This window comes from Glycine soja, chromosome 19 (assembly GCF_004193775.1).
Source record: "Glycine soja cultivar W05 chromosome 19, ASM419377v2, whole genome shotgun sequence".
NCBI lineage: Eukaryota > Viridiplantae > Streptophyta > Magnoliopsida > Fabales > Fabaceae > Glycine > Glycine soja.
Genome location: NC_041020.1, coordinates 35,254,419 through 35,275,375, shown reverse-complemented (window position 1 = coordinate 35,275,375; position 20,957 = coordinate 35,254,419). Strand labels below are relative to the sequence as shown.

The window sequence follows — 20,957 nt, the reverse complement described above, 5'->3', positions numbered from 1 at the left end:
TAATCTTGTCTTAATTTCATTGTCCAAGCACCTTGAGCAGAAGGTAAGTAACTCTTAAAAAATCCAACCTTCAACGAGCCTTCAGGTTGTGCTTTATTACGTATTACATATAAATTCCTTCTATTTTTTATAATACATATAATTTTAAAAAATTTAATACACAAAGAACTTAAATATTACATAATATATCTCAAATTGGGCATATAAGATATTGTACCTTTCTATGGGACACATCCATCAATAATGTAAAAGGGTCCTCCAAGTTTGGATTAAGAATGATGGAAGAAACAAAATTTGGACCATGAGTGATTCTAAATTACATATCTATAGCAACAACTGAAAAATTTATTGGAAGAACAAAAACATAGATAATATCGTGGATATATCTTCTTTATCATGTAAGAGAATGTAACCGCACGACTAGACCATGAGTGATTCTAAATCACAGGATGTGATATGAAACCACTTCATCATGTTGCTCATCATTCAAAAAAATAAACCTCTGGTTCCCTTAACTTCGAAAAATTCAAGAATTTCATAAGCATACAGGGCCATCTGAATGAGTCTATGATTGTAAACACTACATAATTGTAAACCAGCTTTACTCCTTTGGTTTTATCTGATTATCAAAAGAGCGAAGTTGCCACCACATATTTTCAAATCCAAGAAGAACAGAACCCCACAGAATCTTTCCAGACTTCAAAATAATAGGCATCTAAAATCCTATTAGGTGAAGGGTCAAACAAAGGCTAACTAAAATCCTCGTATACTTTAGAATCATCAACCACAACAGCTCATTGTTAAACATCTTTGTTCTCTCATTAGAAGCATGATGCAACTTGTTTCAATTTGTATGATTACCAATCAAAACATGCTACATGCATATATGTGACATCTAAGATACCTTGCTAGATATTCTATCAAAATTGTAAATAATGAAGAACTACAGACATGCAGAAGTAGAAAGAAGCAAATTCGGCAGCAGAAACAGAATCTGCAGCAGGGCAAGATTGGATGTGCCAAACCATGTGCAAGAATAAAAAAAATTATCCAAATTTCTAACTAAATATTTTTAAAGGTAATTAGTAACATAAAACACCAAACAGCCAGCCAAAGCAACCAATGGCAGATCCCAACAATATACTAACAAGTAATTATAACTAGTTAGTCAGCCCTATATAGCATGCCAAACGCCAATCACAGTGGCAATAATCAATTCACACTAACAAGCATTCCAATATGATATTCTACAAGAATTAAATGCAATGGGAACATTGCAAGAGACATTTCATTCTATATGTTTAGATCACATGCTGCTGGGATTGAACAAAAGGAGGTCTAATTTCAAATTTGCAACCGAATGCAGTAAGGTTATATGGTATGTATGGACTTTCTTATCACAAACTTAACATGGTCCATGTATACTGATATTTATTGCTCTTTTTATTTCTTTTATTCCTAAGTCATCGTACTTCGTGTGGGGCTAATTTAGCTAGCATGGTAACAGATGGGGATTATGATTTATTAGGCATTTTGTTAGAATATATTTTGTTTTGTGTTCTTAAGGTTGTTGATGTGTAGCGGGTTGGCTTTTGAGATGTTATATATGTACTCTGCCTAGAAAATTGAGCAGGTGACATGCATACCTTATAATTCAAGTCATATGCTAATTACAGTTTGATATGCTTGAGGATAAACATCAAGCTAAGTTTGAAATGCAGTGCACGTCAAGCTAGGAATTTCCTTCATGAGAGACTGAAGTAAAACCACATGATGAGAAGAGATTCACCCAAAATTCACTACGCCTACATATAGCCTGTGCAGACTGCAGGCATAACAGCAGAAAATAAGCATACATCTATACAAAAATCATGAAATCACCAAGCTGCTATGAAGTTTAATCAATATAATAGAAAACGCAGAAAAGAAGGCAAGACTTCCCGTGTCATTGGCAGTATAAATCCCTATCCACTTCGTTCTATTAATTATATGAATTTGAAAATTATTAGACACAATGGGGTTGATGCCATTTCTTTCAGTTATAAAATAGAAAACATAGGAAAGAGATTTTGAGGATGACGAACCTGCTACTGCGGTCACACAGGACGTGGTCGTTGGTGGGCCAATTCGTGGTAGCTGGCAACATTGATAGGTACACATTCGTGGTTGCGGAAGAAGGAACACAAATATCCGACACGAAAGCAAATAGAAACATAGTGCCACCAAACATAAAAATTAATTCATCGACTGGCGGTTCCAAACAGACCTTATCTTCCTAGATTCATATAGTTCATTTTTTATTACATTAAAATAAAACAATTTCCAATAATAATAAACTTTAAGGAGGTTCACAATCGCCAGTAAAATTTAAATCTCAACATCGCTTACCTGACCAATGGTAATCAATTTTTTAAGGGTGATTTTATGTAACAGCCACTAAAATCTGCTTCCGGTGTAGTGTCATAATACCCAAGTCCCTATCATAGTCCTTTTATCAATCTCATACTCAAGAAATGGCTGTTCGACTAAAAACTACACAAGAGAATACGCTTTCATGCTCATTAAAAACCATTTTACTTGAACATTTTAGTCAGACTGAGAAAGTTCGATGGGAAGCAATTGGAGGCAGAGGTAAACATAAAAAGATCATTATAATGAATCAAACAAACCCAATACAATAATAAGCAGAACAATTCCAATGACAACTACATACAACTCGGAAAATAGCACACGGAACACAGTAAGTCTCCCACAAAGAACTTCATTATACTACTCTCTCCAGAACATACTACTTCATTTCTAAACAAGTTTACATTGATGGCAACCAAGTCCCAAATTCCAAACAAAATTCAAATCCAAATAAGACCGTACATGCTCTATAAAGAACTCTGAATCACAACAACACCGAATTGCATAATTCAATCCAAAGCAATTTACGGCACATTGTACTATTTTATCATGCCAAACACAAGACACAGCAAACAGCAAAAACAATCAATACAAACCGGCCCCTTTATACAATTTGAACTATTGTTCTCTTAACATAACATGATTCACTCAGTGGTGTGAGGCAATACGCCATTACCATTAACAGCATGCTCCACAACAACCACCTTCTTGTTCCCCACATTGTCATCCTCTGGTGTGTGATCATCACCATCGTCATCAGAGTTCAGAGTGAAGTTTGGTGAGTGCTCAAACCGCTGCAATTCAGCGCCACCGAGGGGCGCATACCGCGTGGAAACATTAAAATTGTCAAGGAAGACTCCTCCTCCTCCATTTCTGGATGTAATAACTGAGAAGCAACCAACCACGAGCACCACCAAGAGCGCGAGGTGGCAATTGAACTGAAGCGTGGCGATAGCCCTCGCCCTGTGATACTCAGAGTGCCCCTTACACCTCAACGTGTAGTTTCCCCTACTCACATGATGCAAATCACAACCCTGCGCGACCCAGCCCGAGAACAGTGAGAGGCCAATCTGGATGAGCCAGGTCCCCTGGAGAACGAGGCCCACGCCGCGGCCCAATTTGGCGACGACGCCGGAGCGCGGCGATCCCAGCTCCAGAACCGTGCAGAACACGCACACGGCGATGGGCACCAGCAGGAGATCGTAGTAACGATTCTCGACGCCACTGGGGTCCTTGCGCTGGAGGTAGAACAAGAGAAACTCTTCGGCGAAGGCGAACGCGCCGACGAGGTTTAGGAGCGGAGAGGGGAGAGTGAAGCTGAGGCTGAGGAGGGGGAGGAGGGAGTAGAAGAGGAAGACGAACGCGATGGATAGGACTTGCAGCTGGAGCGCGGCGCCAACGGCGTCGTTTGAGCTGTGCGCGTCGAAGAGGGATAGCGTGGAGTTGAGGATGAAGAAAGAGGAGAAGAGGACCAGAGAGATCGAGAAGAGGGTTTTGGTTTTCTTGTTTTGGGAAGAAGGAGAAGAGTGAAGAAGGGCTTCGTGAGCGCCGATGAGAATGAACCCTAAGCCTCCAAACACGAACGAGAGGAGTCCCATTCTGGCGTGTATTTCTTTCGATCGAGCCGAGGACGGGGATGAATGGGATTTTGGTTTGGTCAAATGTTATTATATGCGAATGGTGCTGAATCATAAAACTTTCGGCTAAATAATAATAATAATAATAATAATCATTCCTCACAATTTATTATTAATATTCGATATATTTTTTTTTTCTAAATTTTGTATTGTTTCAGGGTTGATGTATCCATCAATGAAGAGCAAAGATGAAAAGTCAAAAAATATTATGAATAAGTTGTTTATCATTTCTCAGATACTAAATTTTGCATTTTCATCTTCTAGTAGTACATTTGTCAACGAATTATACAGAGAATAAAAGTGACTATTTATCCTTTTTTTCATTCTTGAATTTATGATGTGTTAACGGTTAGATATAAAAAAATTAAAATTTTATTTTTGAATTTATAAAAAATTGTAACAAATTAGTTTTATTGTTAACTTCTTTTCATTAACTCAAATGATTGTCTTTACTTAACGATATCAATCATAATGTGACAGTTGATGATGATTGACACGTGTCATAGACATGGATGTCACGAGTGTTTTGTGTCAAAAAAGTTAAATTTTTTTATTTATATAAATTTAATAATTTATTATTAATTTAGTCCCTAAATTTAACTGTTTATTAATATTTTGGTTCATGAACTTCATTATTTATTATCATTTTGCTCCTAAAAATACTTTTGAATTTTTAATTAAGTGTCAAATTATAAATACATTATTGGCATAATGAAAATAAATGACATTTGTTTAGTGATAACAATTTCTTATGTGATAAAAATTAAATGAAAAATAATTGGCAAGTATAGAAATAAAAAATATTATATTTTATATTTAAAATTTGTATTATGTAACATAATTGAAAATCAATAAATATATGAAAATTCAATTAATATTTTGTAAGAATCAAATTAAAAATGGGTATTATATATATATATATATATATATATATATATATATATATATATTAACAAATAATTTGTTTTTAAAAGTTAATATGTTTATTTAATTAAGGAGAAAATTAGAAAGCAAAGAAACATAAGATGAATCATTTTATTCGAATAAAATTTTAGACCAAATTAGATATTTTTACTTTTTACCTTTTATTATATTTTTTATTTTGTACATTCCAACATGACTAATATAATAGATAAACTATAGAGTTTTTTACCTCAAAAATACAAAAAAAAAATATTTACCCAGCTAATACAACCCCAAAAACATTTACTCCAATGATAAATTTTACTGTAGCAAGTGAGAAAATAATTTTTCCCAAACTAATTTCTCACTTTATTTTTTTACAATAGTTCACAAAATCCGTTTATTTTTTATAAACTTCCTTTCTTTTAAGGCCAATTATAAAAATGGTTTTTTTATGGTTTTTGTTATTTCTTTTATTTTTTTATTTCATTTAAAATTGTTTTTGTATTTTTTAATGTATCATTTTGATAAATATTTATTTTTTGTATTTTTTTTTTGTGTACAAAACTCTTTACTTGAACTTTAACCCTTTATTCGGATTATTAGAAAAAATGAGATTTTTTATTGTTTCTATTATCATTTTTGTTCACTCAATAAATTAGGAAAATGTTTCAAACTATAAAAAAGAAAAAGTTATTTCCCCCTTTAATATTAACATAGGTTAAGTGAGGTATTTAAATATTTAGATAATTATATTGCTTATATTTTTGGGATACCTTACTATCATTATTATTTTTAAAATTTCAGCAGAGCAATATGATGTTTTTTCATTAAAAAAATTGAAAAGTAAAAAATAATGACTCAATTATAATTTGAGTTTAGTAAGGTGAGAAACTTCTTTAAATGGGTTACAAGCTTGAGCTTATTTTAGATGACCAATAAGAAAAAACAAACTTGAGTTTAAAGAAAATGTTGTCATTGGCCAAAATAGATTATTTAGTGAGGATTAACCTATCTAGTACCAACTTCTAGAATAATATCTGAATATGCCCAAATATTTTTATGTTCGAAAAGTTAATGAGATATTTTTCTTTATGATTCAACTTAAAGATAGAACAATTTAAGTAAAATATTTGGAATCAATAAAATGTTGTTGGCTGAAATTAATTATACGATTAATTTGTTTTAGATAAATTGTATGATTGATTCTTTACCATTATTATTTACGAGTCGGTAACCCGTACATACGCACGGGTGGTTCCGCCAATTGATTTTTTATGAATGAATTAAAAGAAATGTAGGATTACTATATAGACAAACTGGTAAACAAATGAAACTTTTCCAAAAATAAAGCAGTGAAAGAAAAAGAAAAACAAAAAGGAAGAAGGAAATATCTAAAGGTGAGTGTGTTGCAGTGGAGATACCTGAAGGTAAGTGTGTCGTAGCGGAGAGAGAGAAATGTGAATCCAAAAAAGAAGAGGTAAATGTGGCGGTGGAGGCTGAGATATATCCTACAGGAACGACGGCGAGATAGATGAAAAGAGAGTCATATCAAGAACAGAAAATGCAACAACGTTTCTAGAACCCTCAAGTTACTTTGTAAGCTTTTTTTAATTGCAATATAGCTTAAAATTAAATTCATAAGTAAATTATGAAGAAAGTTAATATTTATAATTAACTAATTGTTCAAAGTACATCATTCAAAAAAATTTCTCAAAAATTGTAAACTATAAATGTTAGTTTAATCAGTCTCACTATCATCCCAATCTTTTTGCCTTCTAATTACCAATTTATTTTCTTCCCTAATCTTTTTTATTTATTCTCTGATTAGAAAATAAAGCAAGAAACTATAGAAGAACAGAGCCTACATAATAATAATAATAATAATAATAATAATAATATCTTTTTAGCAGAGCTTTCTTGCCCAATCTCTTTTTGTTGGCTCTTTGTCTCTCTAGGAATTGCCGCTACCTTTTTCAAAACCAAAGAATTGAACAAATAATAAAAATAATTTTAACATTTATAATATAAATGTTTACTACAAACAGAAGTCAGACAATTGCAGATCAATACATAGCGAGTGTAACAGAGCATGATATTTTATTTAAAAAAAATCAGGTGAAAAAATGAGAGGAACACTAATGTCTTCAAATCTCGTAGTTGCCCTGATATACTCATGGTGGAGAGAAGAGATCACAAAAGCGAATAACGAACGAAGAAATATGATAATAGCATGACTGCAATTTTAAAGAAGAAAATGAAACACGAATTAATAAGAATGAAGAAAGAAGAGATAAATCTATAACAGAATAGCATGAAATTTGAAGTTGAAGTACCTCTCAAATAGCTTGAACCTTCCATCAAAATAATAATAATAATAATAATAATAATAATCATAATAATAATAAACATGCATAAAATAAAGCACAAAGAAAGAAACTTGTCGGCCAAATGTTTTTCGTGAATCACCTTGCAAGTGGGAAAATCAAAAAGGGGAAAAAATCGAAAAAAAATCAGTAAGGAAGGAAAAACATGAAACAAATAACTATAATAATAATAATATCTTTTGTTGATATTGCGCGTCAAGTTGCACATCCACTCAACAAAGCAATAATTTATTTTCTTCCCTAATTCTTTTGATTTATTCTCTAATTAGAAAATAAACTAAAAAACAATAGAAGAACAGAGGCTACATAATAATAATAATAATAATAATAATAATAATAATAATAATAATAATAATATAAATGTTTTTTATCAGAGCTTGTTATCTTCTTCTCCAATCTCTTTTTCTTGGTTCTTTCTCTCTCTAGGAATTGTCGCTGCCTATTTCAAAACCAAAGAATTGAACAAATAATAAATAATTTTAACATTTATAATATAAATGTTTACAACAAACAGAAATCAAACAATTGCAGACCAATGCGCAGTGAGTGTAATAGAGCATGAATTTTTGTTAAAAAAAATTCAAGTTATCAATGAGAGGAACATTAACGTCTTCAAATCCCGTGGTTGCCCTGACCTACTCATGTTGGAGAGAAGAGATCGCAGAAGCGAATAACGAATGAAGAAATATGAGAATAGCATGACTACAATTGTAAAGAAGAAAATTAAACACAAATTAATAAGAATGAAGAAAGAAGAGATAAATCCATAAGGTTGAAACACGAATCAATTAAATATTAAACATTAAATATATTGCAACTTGGAAAATTTGTAGCAAGCAATGACAACACCCTTATTAGAGATGGTATCATATCTTTTGATGAAGGGAAGATCAAACAGGAAATCTCAGATATGCTACAAAATATTGAGAGGGCTGAGTTGGAGGTTGAGGTTGAGCTTGAGTGTGTTCCCTTTACTCAATAGCTGGATAGATGTTAAGGATCAAAACTCAATTGAAACCACATTTTGGAGTACAAATCATAGGAATTTCTATGTGTAGATAGTCCTGTCTCATCCTCTCTTGTACATTATTCCATGACTTTGATGGGATTACTTCACTATCCAAGTTTCTAACTTTAAATATTATATTTATTTTAGTATTATTATATATTTATTGTTTTTAAGTATTTAATAGTTAATATTATTAGTATATATGAATAAGATAATATTAATAAATAAAACTAAGTTGTATTAGTATAAATAACTTATTTAGTAGTAATAAATATATGCCTTTATAAAAAATTAGTCATTAATAAAATTGATTAATATTTTATACTAACGCAATGTTATGGTGACTAAAAAACTAAAAAAATCAAAACATCTCTATTTTTAAAATTATTGTATAAAATAGATTAAAAAAACAAAAACACAATCAAAGACGTCTTGAAATTACCTTTTTAAAAAAATTGATGTAAAACCATTTTGAAACTGAGGTAAAATTAATGTAACTCAATTTTGGTCAAATCTGGTTTGTATTTAAATTTTAATTTGTTACTATTCTGAAAAATAGATTGACAATAATCAATTGAATTTGTGAAGATTTTAAATAGAAATTTAGAATTTAGAATTCTAGATAGAAAAACACCACAACTAAATCTGCTTGATTTTAAAAATAGGTGAACTAAATTAGTTAAATAAATTTGAGGTTATACTTTTCCTTTAAAAAAAATTCAAGAGGTTATACTTTTCCTTTTAAAAAAAAACTCAAGAGGTTATACTTTTATGCTGCACTATGAGCAAGGAACGTACTTAAGATCATGTACTTAACATGCTGCTGTTATTTATGGAAGGTTGAATTTTTTTTAAATTAGATACCAAGCTGCAGTGAAAGAAAAAGAAAAAGAAGCATGTACATCATATAATAATAATAATAATAATAATAATAATAATAATAATAATAATAATAATAATTAATAATAATAATAATAATAATAATGGCAATTCCATGTGAACTTTCCAAATGTTGTCACTAAGAAAGTAAGTAAAAAGTTGCATAAACCTTTCTTATGTCATCTAGATCTCCTTTAAAAAATCCATATATAAGATACTCAGTAGACATCCCAGCCAATGCTATACATGAAAATTTGTAACATGCACGAAGTGAAAAAGTGTTAACAATCAACAGATATAGTTGTAAACAATCTAAGATTCGCGTGAAACTCAAGATAATCAAGCAGTTTAATGAACTAAAAACATGTATTTGATCAAGTAGATTATTGATAATGGAGTCACTCAACCTAAACTGCTACACAAAAACTTTGCCATATAGGTAAATTGTGACAAAGGTCAAAGCCAGATTGCTAGGACAAACAAAGCTTCTAATAGATATAAGATAAAATGAATACAATAAACATGTACATATATAGCAGGATGAAAAATTTTGCTGACTTCTTTCTAAGCCAAATGCTTATTTGAACAATGCCCTTACTCAGGGACATGATCGTTTGCTTCTTCTTCCCTTTTTTCTTCAGAGAGACAGTCTTAGCAATCGTAAAGCTGGGCAGATTTGTTGAAGATAGAAGCCTAGCCCACATTCTATTAGTAATTAGCACTTTGTTCTGTCCCTGAGTGATTCTCTGCATAACAAAGCAACCAACATAATGCTTCTAAATTCTATAGTTTCCTACTCAAAATTACAACTTCATTCACCCAATCATAAACTTGAAAACTAACTTTGAATTGGAAAGTTTAAATCCATTACATTCTTAACAAATAAATCATATTTATGCTGGAGAAGCAGAACCAACAATATCAAGCAGGGCAACGAACTCACATAAAATGGTATGTACCTATTGCCTGTAACACCATATAAGGTCTCATCAAAATTAAGTAATCCAAAGATTTATAAATAAATATAACCTAGAAGGCTAGAACAGGCTAAAAAGAAAGAGAAATGAAGGAGCATCATTCTAAGAAAAAAAGATGCAAGAGTTAACTCTAATAGTGGTCTCATATTCTAAGAGTCTAGGAATGCTTAATTTTTGTATGCCCATTTTACTTTTCCTGGATTCAATATCATCTTTTGACAGACCAACTGCCATTTAACTTTTTATCCAAGTATTTTGGGACTATATAGAGAATGCTGAAGTTACAGAAAAACCACTTCTGTGGCCAAACTCAAAAATCTCAGTCACCTCCTTTTGAAAGTCAACAATATTAAAAATTAAAAAAGCAACATACTATCATGCTAAAAAGATGGGAAACTCAAAACTGCAAAACATACAATTCTATATTATTTTATTTCATAATTGATACATTACCTATTGCCTGAAATAAACTGTATCACATTGTTTATTACATTTATCACTTTTTTTATTTCCCTCTGTCCCTCTTATTTAATTTCCACTAAACTCCCTTAAAATTAAAAAATAGGATTTACAATTTCATAACTCTTTTCAAGCTTGTGTAACTTGATAATAGTTTCCTCCTCTTCCTTGGTGTAGTTTCCTCTTTTGAGGTTTGGCCTTAGGTAATTAAGCCACCTTAGTCTGCAACTCTTTCCACATCTCGCAAGACCTGGCAAATTAATAACAACAACAACAAAGTAAAACCAATTACAATGGATTCATATATGATTTAGCTATAATTTGTGCATGTGTATAATTAAACATTGAATATATGGTTCCTACAAATTCATGTAGAAGTTAAACCAAACCTTGAAAACAGAGAAGAAGAAAAATTGAAAGCCACATTGGCGACTATATTGATGGTACATACTCTCACATACTTAATTTGTTTCTAACCAAACTATTTGGTAAGTTCCATTTCCACCTGAATTGCATGAAAATAACAAACAAACAAAAATAGCAGTGACAACAATATACTCTTAATGGCAGTCATAACAACCATTATTGCCTATCCAAAAGAAATAATTTCTCTGTAGTATCAAGTATGATCATAGACACAGGTAGTTGAATGGTATTTGCATTAACAAATGTTGCATGTGTATCTATCAACTACAAAGTCGAGAGCATAGTTGTTGTTAAGCCTCTGAAGTGCTAGTATTTGAAAAAGGAAACATGTAACTTCTCCCATTGTTGTTATGTTGATTTGATTTCCTATTTGGGTTGACTGCAGCAGAGAATATCAATATCAAAACCAACTTAGACATAGGAAAAACCAATTTTGTATCATGTGATGAATTGTAGATCACTTTGAATCTTGTGACACATGGATAAAGCAGTACAATTCCAATATTATTATTATTATTATTATTATTATTATTATTATTATTATTATAAGGCATAATAAAATCAAATAACAGAGAACAACCGTGAGAACTAAAAACTTGCGATATTATACCTCTCTTCCAGGGTGGAATGGAACTTCAGGTCCGCCCGTGACCTCAACGGCAACAACGCCAGCCAACTGCGTCAACACAAACACAACATTAAGTGCACAAACACCAAAGGCAAAAAAATCATCATTGTCATATATAACAAATAAAAAAGGATCCCCAAAATTCTAATTTTGGAACTGTATATCATTTGGTTTAATGTCTACATTGACTAAACAAATTAAAAACTTGAAATTTAGGGGGGGAAATATTGAATCTCAAGTACCTATGAATGTGCTTGTTCTAAAAAATTGAAACTTTTTGGGGCAAAACTCCCCATCAAGCAACACCCAGGCCATCAATCATAGTTGTGTGTGAATCAGTTCCCGTCATTTGTGTTGAACACAACTCTACCAAGGTATTATATATTAACCTGCAAAATTAAAATGACAATATTCAGAAAAGAAATTTGAATCACAGGATGAAATTTTTCTTCGCTGCATGTAAAATTAAAAGTATTCTATATCAGCAAAATTAGTATTCAGATTAAAAGTATTTTATATCAGCAAATTGATTTTGGTACTGCATATCATTAACGATTCAAATTGATTTTGGTACTGCATATTATCAAGAAGAACAATATTATTATTATTATTATTATTATATACAATAAGGCATAACAAAATCAAATAACAGAGACCAACCGTGAGAACTAAAAACTTGCGATATTATACCTCTCTTCCAGGGTGGAATGGAACTTCAGGTCCACCCGTGACCTCAACGGCAACAACGCCAACCAATTGCGTCAACACAAATACAACATTAAGCGCACAAACACCAAAGACAAAAAAATCATCACCGGGTAGAAATCGGCATAGCTCAAAATAGGGAACTCCGCCTTGAGTGGCTCCAAAAGCCTAATACCAATGTCCGAAGGGTCCATGCGCACCAGCATCTCCAAAACATCAATCACCTACAGCAAAAATGATAATCATAAAAATGCACACCACACGCACCATACTCATACTCACACTCACATGCAAACGGCAAAGTCGTCGCACTCACCGTTTTGCAGCTACTTTCGTTGGACAGTTCCGCCATGAACCCCACTCCACACGAGTCATTATCCATAGCCACCACATTACCACCAAAAGCCCAAAACTTGTTCAAACCTGCACAACACAAAATCCAATCCGCATCATGGGTGACCGTTTATAAACCAAAAAATAGTAAATTAAAAGAAGAAGAAAATATATGAGAGAGAAAGGAATGAAATATATCAAATACCAATAATAGATGCTTGGAATTGTGTAGAAGAGAAAAGAAATTCATGAACCAAAAACTGATCTCACACATAGTATCTCTCTCTGTGTGAAAGACGGAGATTGGAGGTGATGGTGGTGGAGGACCTTGCTGCTTTGAGAGAGAGAAAGCTTCCAACTTGTACAGAGAAAGAAAGTGAGTGAGAGAGAAAGAGAAAGGAGCATTTTGCCACGGGAGAAAGAGAAATGAAAAAATAAAAAGAAAACCAAAAAGACTTGGGATGAAGATTGGAAAAGAAGATACTGGAACAATATAGGTGGAGCAATCAAGGGAGTGGGAAATGAAAAAGTTAAAAGACCAAAAAACCAAGGAAATAGACAGGTATCACAACCTTAGGTAAGGGCACAATAGGCTTTTCCAGGGGATTTTCTTTTACAGATAGTATATAGATTATAACATAATTACTTCTTATAACATAATCCATAATATTTCGTTTGAAACATAAAAATATGCAATAAATTTTAATGCAATTTGTTTCCTTTAATTTATAAATTCCATTATAGATGTTATTGATTAGAAACATAAAAATATGCAATAACGTTTCATGCAATTTATTTCCTTTGATTTAAAATTTCCAATATAGATGCTATTGAGGGAAAGCGAGGAAACTTATGGATGAAACAAGGATAAATATATAGAGGGTTACAAGGAAAGACTTTTTTACAAAAAAAAATATTTATCCAAATAATACAACCCAAAAAATTAAAAACTAAATAAATAAATAAAGACATTAAAAATACAAAAACAATTTAAAATAAAAAAAAAACAAAATATTAAAAGAAATAACAAAAACCATAAAAAAACAATTATGAAATTGGTTCCCCAGGAATCGATTCCATAACTAGCCTTTAAAAAAAATATTTAGACATTTGGTGATAAGACTGTGCTTGTTTGAAGAGATCATCATAAATAATTAAAGTGTGACGTCCCGATACATAAAATATTCAGCGAGAGCTACTCCTATATAAGGGGCGAGGTATGATAATGTAGCATTGGAGAATCCATTGTTTCAGCTACTACAATAGTGTATTCCATTACTCCTCTTTCTTGTAAGGTATTCACCACTTGAGTCACACAAGATGCTTTTTGACCAATAGCTACATAAACACATTACATTTTGTCCCACAATAGGTTGTACTCTTACTAAAATGGGTTGCAATGCTTGTATACCTAACCCATGCAGAGTCAACGCTCTATTTAGCAATATAGGATGTCTCTGCATAACTTCTCGAAGTATTTCTCATACAATCGGTTCTTTTTCCTGAAATTTACTTTTAGCAATTTCTATATTTGAAGCAAAATGTTTTCGAATTAGACCACAAATTAGGAATGTCTAGAAAAGTTCTATTGCTATTTCGCAAGGAAATCCACATCTATATAATGAAAGTAATGAACCTATGACAATGATAGAATGACCTAAATAATCAAGTTGTTTCCCAAGTAGAGTCTCCCGAAACCTTCCCTCTTTGCCCTCAATTATATCATAAAATGATTTTCTAAACCTTATTATTGTGGAGGATAAATATGTGTGTCCAATATCCAATCCATCATGTTATCAATTTTAGTAAAAAATTATTCTTTATTTTCTTATCATATTTATTGTTTTATTAAATTATTAATTTGACAAGTCCTTGATTAAAATTAAAAACTTGTTATCGTGATAGAGATTATAATAATGAGAAACAATTTCTTTATAAATTTAATCTAAATTGTTCTCGATTATAAGATTATTGTGAATAGGACATCAATAATCCGGATAGATCAATATATATGTAATGATCTTTATTGGATAAAGATTAATAGATCTCATTTATTAAATTATATATATATGATGTATATGTGCATGTCATGGTTGAACTGACTCAATTGAGAATTTCTAATAGTTAATATTATCTTGATATGTCAATAGGAAATTCTCAAGAAATATAATAGTTTTCTTTGACATGAAATTATCATATTAATTAGTAAGTTATTTGTTATATTTTAATTTCAGACACCTAATATCGTAGGGCACTAGTTGAATGAATATTGGATATGATTAAATACTTCTAGAATTAACGATTAATCAAGAAGGAATTTATCAACTCTAGGTAATGAGTTTGAATTCTATGATAGAATTAAGACATTGGCCTAATCAATTGAATGAAAAAAGAAAAGAACTTCTAAATTCATTCACTGATTAAATATAATGTGTTAACTTATTAGAGTTTGACAGTAATAATATACTCTAGAGTTAACCTTGAGTTGTAAATGATGGAATGAAATATTACATTATTCTTCTATCGATTGGTTCTTGAAGGTAGAAGATGTTACTATATTCTATCCGGACGGTACATAGTGTTGTCAGACGCCCACCTTGATTAGTAAATTAATTATGATTAATTTAATACTGGTTTAGTGTTGAACTTAGGGAGTCACACACAAACAAATGTTTTCATCTTTGCAAAAGAAAATAATTTATTTGATAATTAAATTAAAGAATTTAATTTAATCAAATAAATATTTTAGTAGAATATTGTTATATTCTTTGCCAACACCATGAATGTAATTAATATAAAAATATTATTTTATAAATGTGAAAGTTGTCCATAAAACAAGAATAATATTATATTAGTACATATGAGGATCAGATCGTGTGATTAGTTATTGTAATTAGTCATGTGATTAATTATGAATTATCTTTGTTGTATTATACTAAAAGATATGAGATAGTTTTTATTTTTACAAAGATATAGAGATATAAAATTATTTTAAATAAAATATTTCTTTTTTTCTCTTTGAAAAAAAACCCAAATCCACATCTATTTAACATTACAAATAAAATCATATACTTGAGAGCAAAGTGCATGGACACAAACTAGAAAAGTTGAAACCATTTAGACTTGAAAAGTAGATTGAGAATTTGCTCTTTAGAGTTCCTCTCATTAAATAGTTGATAATAGAGATTGATCTCAATGTGAATACACGTAAAGTCTTCACATTATTGAAGAAAAATTTTGTTAATTCAAGAACACACATTCGAATACACAAACATATTTTTTCTCTATTTATTATTGTTGTATATTTTTTAATGCAAAATACATCATAATTTTTTGTCAAGTGTTAGGAACACTTCTATGCAACTATCAATTATGATTGTCCCTCATCGGTTGTGTGCAGATTCCATTATCAATAAGTGGGAACTGATTTCTAAACATGTATAAAGAAAACATTAATTTGCGGAACTGATTTCTTAACTACTATATATATATATATATATATATATATATATATATATATATATATAAAGCAGTCATAAATCGTTTTGGGCTAAAGAAAAATGTATCATTGGTATAAATTTTGTAATTGTATTATTTAGGTAAATATTTATTTTTTTTGGTAAAAAACTCATGAATTATATTTTACTTAATTTTATAGGTAGTATATATTGTTTACTTTAATATAAGAGGCAACAACTATTTTTTTCATTGAGAATATAATAAGATGAATTATATTTAATGCTCAATTTGTTAGGTTATATATTATTATGTTTTATGCAGAGAGTGTTGCCGCAACCTAACCTTCGGCGGGAGGACAACGCGAGGGCTCATGAGTGCATCTTCCAAGAAAGGAAAATGCGCGGAGTCGCCACCAACATTTATTCGACGAAAACATCGGAAAAACCGGAAAGGTGTGGTCTACGAACTTTAATCGTGAAAGGTTCGGGAGTTGTATTTACGCACGGGAAATGTATTAGCACCCCACGCGTCCGTCACAAGGGATGACAGCCTTTAATCAAGTGTGCAAATATGACTTCAATTTGTTTTATTTTCCCTTTTACGTTTTTTATGTCTTTTATGCCTTTTATATTTTTTATCTTTTTGTGGTCGACAAGGGTGTTTCCCTCGCTCCTACGTATTCCTCAATTGTGATAAGAAAATCAGACCTATGTAGTTCTTTCAAAAGAGGTGAATCAAGTGATTCTTTTTACTTGGAAGGGGGTCATTTAAGGCGTTGGACCTTAAAATGATCCATTTTACTTGGTGAGAAAGCTAAGGCGTTGGACCTCTAACCATCTCACGCGGTCGACAAAAGCGGGGCTTTTGCTCCTACATATCCTCCATCGAAGAGAAAATTAGACCTACGTAGTTCCCGCAAATTGTAAAGTTACATGTTGATTTTATGCTTTTGAGCGGCCCATGTTAACCAATAAAAGTAAAGAGGATCGTTTAAGGCGTTGGACCTTAAAACGGTTTTTAGTTATTTTTTGCGGACAAAGCTTGATTTGTGAGTTGATTTTAGCCTTAGTTTCACTTTGGTTATTAGTCAATTGATCCAAGGAAGCTTCTAAAGAAAAACGTCCGGTTGATTTTTTTGATTATTTTATTCAAAGATATTTTGATTATTTTATTATTATTTTTCAAGATATTTTGATTATTTTATTATTATTTTGCTTTTTTTGGTTTAATCGAGATTACAGCGTGAATGATTGGCTAGATTTTGTTTTAACAGTGATTAAACGAGATTACAACGCAAATGATCGGTTGAAATTCATTTTATCATTTATTAGGTGAGAAAACAGGTTAAATAAACGGTTAAAGCACGTTAAAAACGGAAAAAAAGAAAACTGAAAGTAAGCGAAATTAAAGTGAAAGTACACAAAACAAGTAAGGACCACTAAGGGTGCATAGAATAAATTGAAATATTCGATTTCGGGAACTTACCGGTTGAAGACTGAAGAATGAAGTAGAACGAACGAAGAACGCGGAAGACCGATGAAGAACGATGAAGAATTTTCACAGAATCGCTTACGGAAGCGTTACAGAAGCACTTCGACTCGATTTTTTCTTCACGAAAACGTGTTTTTTGCCCAAAATAGTCGAAATGCATAGCTAAGGGGTGATGAGTATTTTTTAAACAGCCCCCCTTCCCTATTTATAGAGAAAAAGAGAGGTGCTTGACGCCTAAAGACTTAACGCAGAAGATTTCTAAGCGCACCCGAATTACTAAGTTCACCCCCCTTTTCATATTTTATGGAAAAGTTACGGAAGCCTTACGGAAGTTTTTTGGATTTGATTTTCATCTTTTTTTTCTCTTCCCTTTCACCAATGTTAAGTGAAATATGCTTACCCAAGGTTTTCGGAAATTTTACGGAAGCATTACGGAAGCCACGAAAGCCCCGGAAACCATTTTTCAAAAACGTGGAGGAGCTTGCCGCCCAATTGCTTCCTCCTTAAGCAACCCAACTTCGAAAATGTTCCGGAAGGGCTAGACTTGAATTTCTATTTACACCCCTATCTTGATAAGTTCACCCCCCCATTTTTGTGTTTTTGACTGTTTTCTTTCCAAAATCTCACGAAACTTTACAGTTCCGTCCCGTAACGACATCCATTTTTGTGTTATTGTCACTTTAACAAAATTTCAAAACATGATGTGGTATTGAAAAATCCCAAAACAAGTGAAATCGTAGATTGAATAATAATATCATAATTTCAAAAAAAAAATGAAAGTTAAAAAACATCCATAATTAATTGTAGTATGCTTGATTACCAAAATTAAAAACAATATACTTATTCAAAAAAATATGATTTTATCAAGGTAGTATTGAATTGAACTAAATATATTAATAGCTTATTTTGAGTTATGTTTACCTAGAATAAATTGTATTTTTATTGTTTCTAATAGATAACAAACGGTTTCTTACGCATTATTTATTAAGAATATCATAACATACTATTTTAATTTTATCGCCACTTAAATAAAATTTCAAAATATGATGTGGTATTAAAAATAAAAAAATCTAAAAACAAATCAAACAATAAATTGAATAATAGTATCATGAAATTTATTAAAAAATTGTTACTTTAATAAAAGTCCAAAATTGAATGTAGTACATTTAACTACCAAAAATAAAAATAACACCTAAGGAAAAAGATACAATTTTAAAGAAGATACAGTTTTAAAAAGGTAGTGTTGAATTATGACTAAATATATTAATAGCTTATCTTTAATTATACTCACTACCTAAATTATATTTTTATTGTTTCTAAGAGATGACAATTTTACAAAGGACTTCTATAACTATTCTAATAATTGTTGCTTATGTATTGTTTTCAAACCATGCAAAAACATGACTTTATCAACCCTATATGTTACAAACTAATAAACTACTTTTAATAAATTTTAAAGCATTAAATAATTAATAAAATATTTTTTATTTTCATAAAATTAAAAACTTTAGTGTAAATTTTATATTATATATGGACCCAATATATCAAGGGATTTTTTTGTGAATTATAAATTTGAATTCAACATTTAAGGACATTAAAGCTTATAAAGAAACTATGAATTTTTTTTCTTAAGAATATTCTCCTTTACCTCTTAGATTGAATGATTTCAAACAAAAAAGAAAAATATGATTCTTCAATATTTATTATAGAAGAAAAATAAAAATCAAATCACGAAGATTATGTAAAGAAACTTAATCTTTGAAATAAAGTATATTTTTCAGAAGTTAAGAGTTTATTAATGACAAATGTAAGATTCTTACATATAACATTTTATTATATTTGGATTTTTTTACATGAAGATTGGGGAATTGTGATATTTTTGTTAATCAAATATTTTATTCAAAATTTAATTAATATATTATAATAAATAAAATAAATGAACACTAGGTTCTCACTAGTTTCATGCCAAAGTAATGCAATTATATTTTTTTTGTAAAGTGTTTTATAAGGGTTCATTCATGTATTAGAATGATAGCTATTATTGTGTGATCTTCTATACCTTTATCTCCTTTATGATTTTAGTTTTCCATATGGCAAAAGAAGTTCTTTTGATTTATCTTGTTAAACTAATTTGCAAAAAAAAAAAGCTTCAAAATACATATACAAGCACGCACAATCCAACCCAATTCGTGTGTTTACCTTTGTTTATTTCATGGACGTGCTTGTAGGAAGCACAATGCTTGTAGGAAGCACAACCGTGCTAATCGAAGCAAAGTCATGCTTAAATTTTTTCGGTAACATTTCAAAAAAGGGTGCACGGTTGTGCTTCACGAAAAAAACCCATGTTACGTTCCTGAGAGCAAAATATGAATAAATGTCAAGTAATGTGTGATTTAATTGTTTCATGTTCTATATGATTTCTTATATATGTGCAATGTGCTTGATTTGACCATTGAGGGATCACTTTTGGCAAGGCAAGGATAGTAACTCCTTGGATCCCCAAAGGATGGCCAATGTTAAATGTTATAAGAAAGCAAGTTAAGACTTGACATCCTCTTTGATAAAGGAAGAGTATTTGTCTTCTTCAATCCTCAAAGAATGATGAATGGAAAAAGCATGAGGGACACCTCTAAGCTCAAATATGCAAATAGGATGAAAAAGTAAAGAAAAATAGATGTAATGAAAACAAGCTAATAATGTAATGTTATTTGATGCAAAATTGATTTACTATGAGTTATATATGAATGGTTGGGGATATGTATATGCCATATTTTATGAGGAATGTCAATTGAAATATTTATATATCATTATATGTTATTTATATGTCGTTGTAAAGTTCTTATGACTTTCACTAAGACTTTGTCTCATTAGTTTAAGGTAATGTTTTCATATTAAGTTGGACTTAGAGTAGCAACGAGAATCCATGACATAACTTTATTTATTTATATTTATGTTTAAAGTTTTAATTTCTTTTATATTTGCGATCCTCCTAAGTATTGATCATTTTTAGGTTTTATTGATCACCTTATAATGATTGTGTGGTATTTTGGGATGCCAAAATCATGAATGTTATCTATAGTTATCTTAAATCTCATATCAACTTTTTTTATTATTATTTGTTGATTGCTATAACTACAAATAATTAGTGAAATGGTGTGTTGGGTATGTTATATTGCATGATGCCTGAGTTTAATTGGTGTCTTGATTTTAATTGTTACAATGGTTGGATTTATTAGAATGTCATTGCTATGTGAA

At 30.6% G+C, this 20,957-nt stretch overlaps 1 protein-coding gene and 1 long non-coding RNA gene across 2 annotated transcripts; both read right to left on the bottom strand.

The window, feature by feature from the left end:
* Positions 1 to 2,632: 2,632 nt before the first annotated feature.
* LOC114400106 lies at positions 2,633 to 4,070 on the bottom strand. The gene has a single exon (XM_028362388.1). The coding sequence runs from the start codon at positions 4,005 to 4,007 to the stop codon at positions 3,054 to 3,056; it is 954 nt and encodes a 317-aa protein (XP_028218189.1). The 5' UTR covers positions 4,008 to 4,070; the 3' UTR covers positions 2,633 to 3,053.
* A 6,535-nt stretch (positions 4,071 to 10,605) lies between these two features.
* On the bottom strand, positions 10,606 to 11,503 carry LOC114399091. Its single transcript, XR_003663642.1, has 2 exons — positions 11,050 to 11,503; positions 10,606 to 10,910 (listed from the first exon to the last, which is right to left on the bottom strand). It is a non-coding gene; the product is annotated as an uncharacterized LOC114399091 (long non-coding RNA).
* Between the last annotated feature and the right edge of the window lie 9,454 nt (positions 11,504 to 20,957).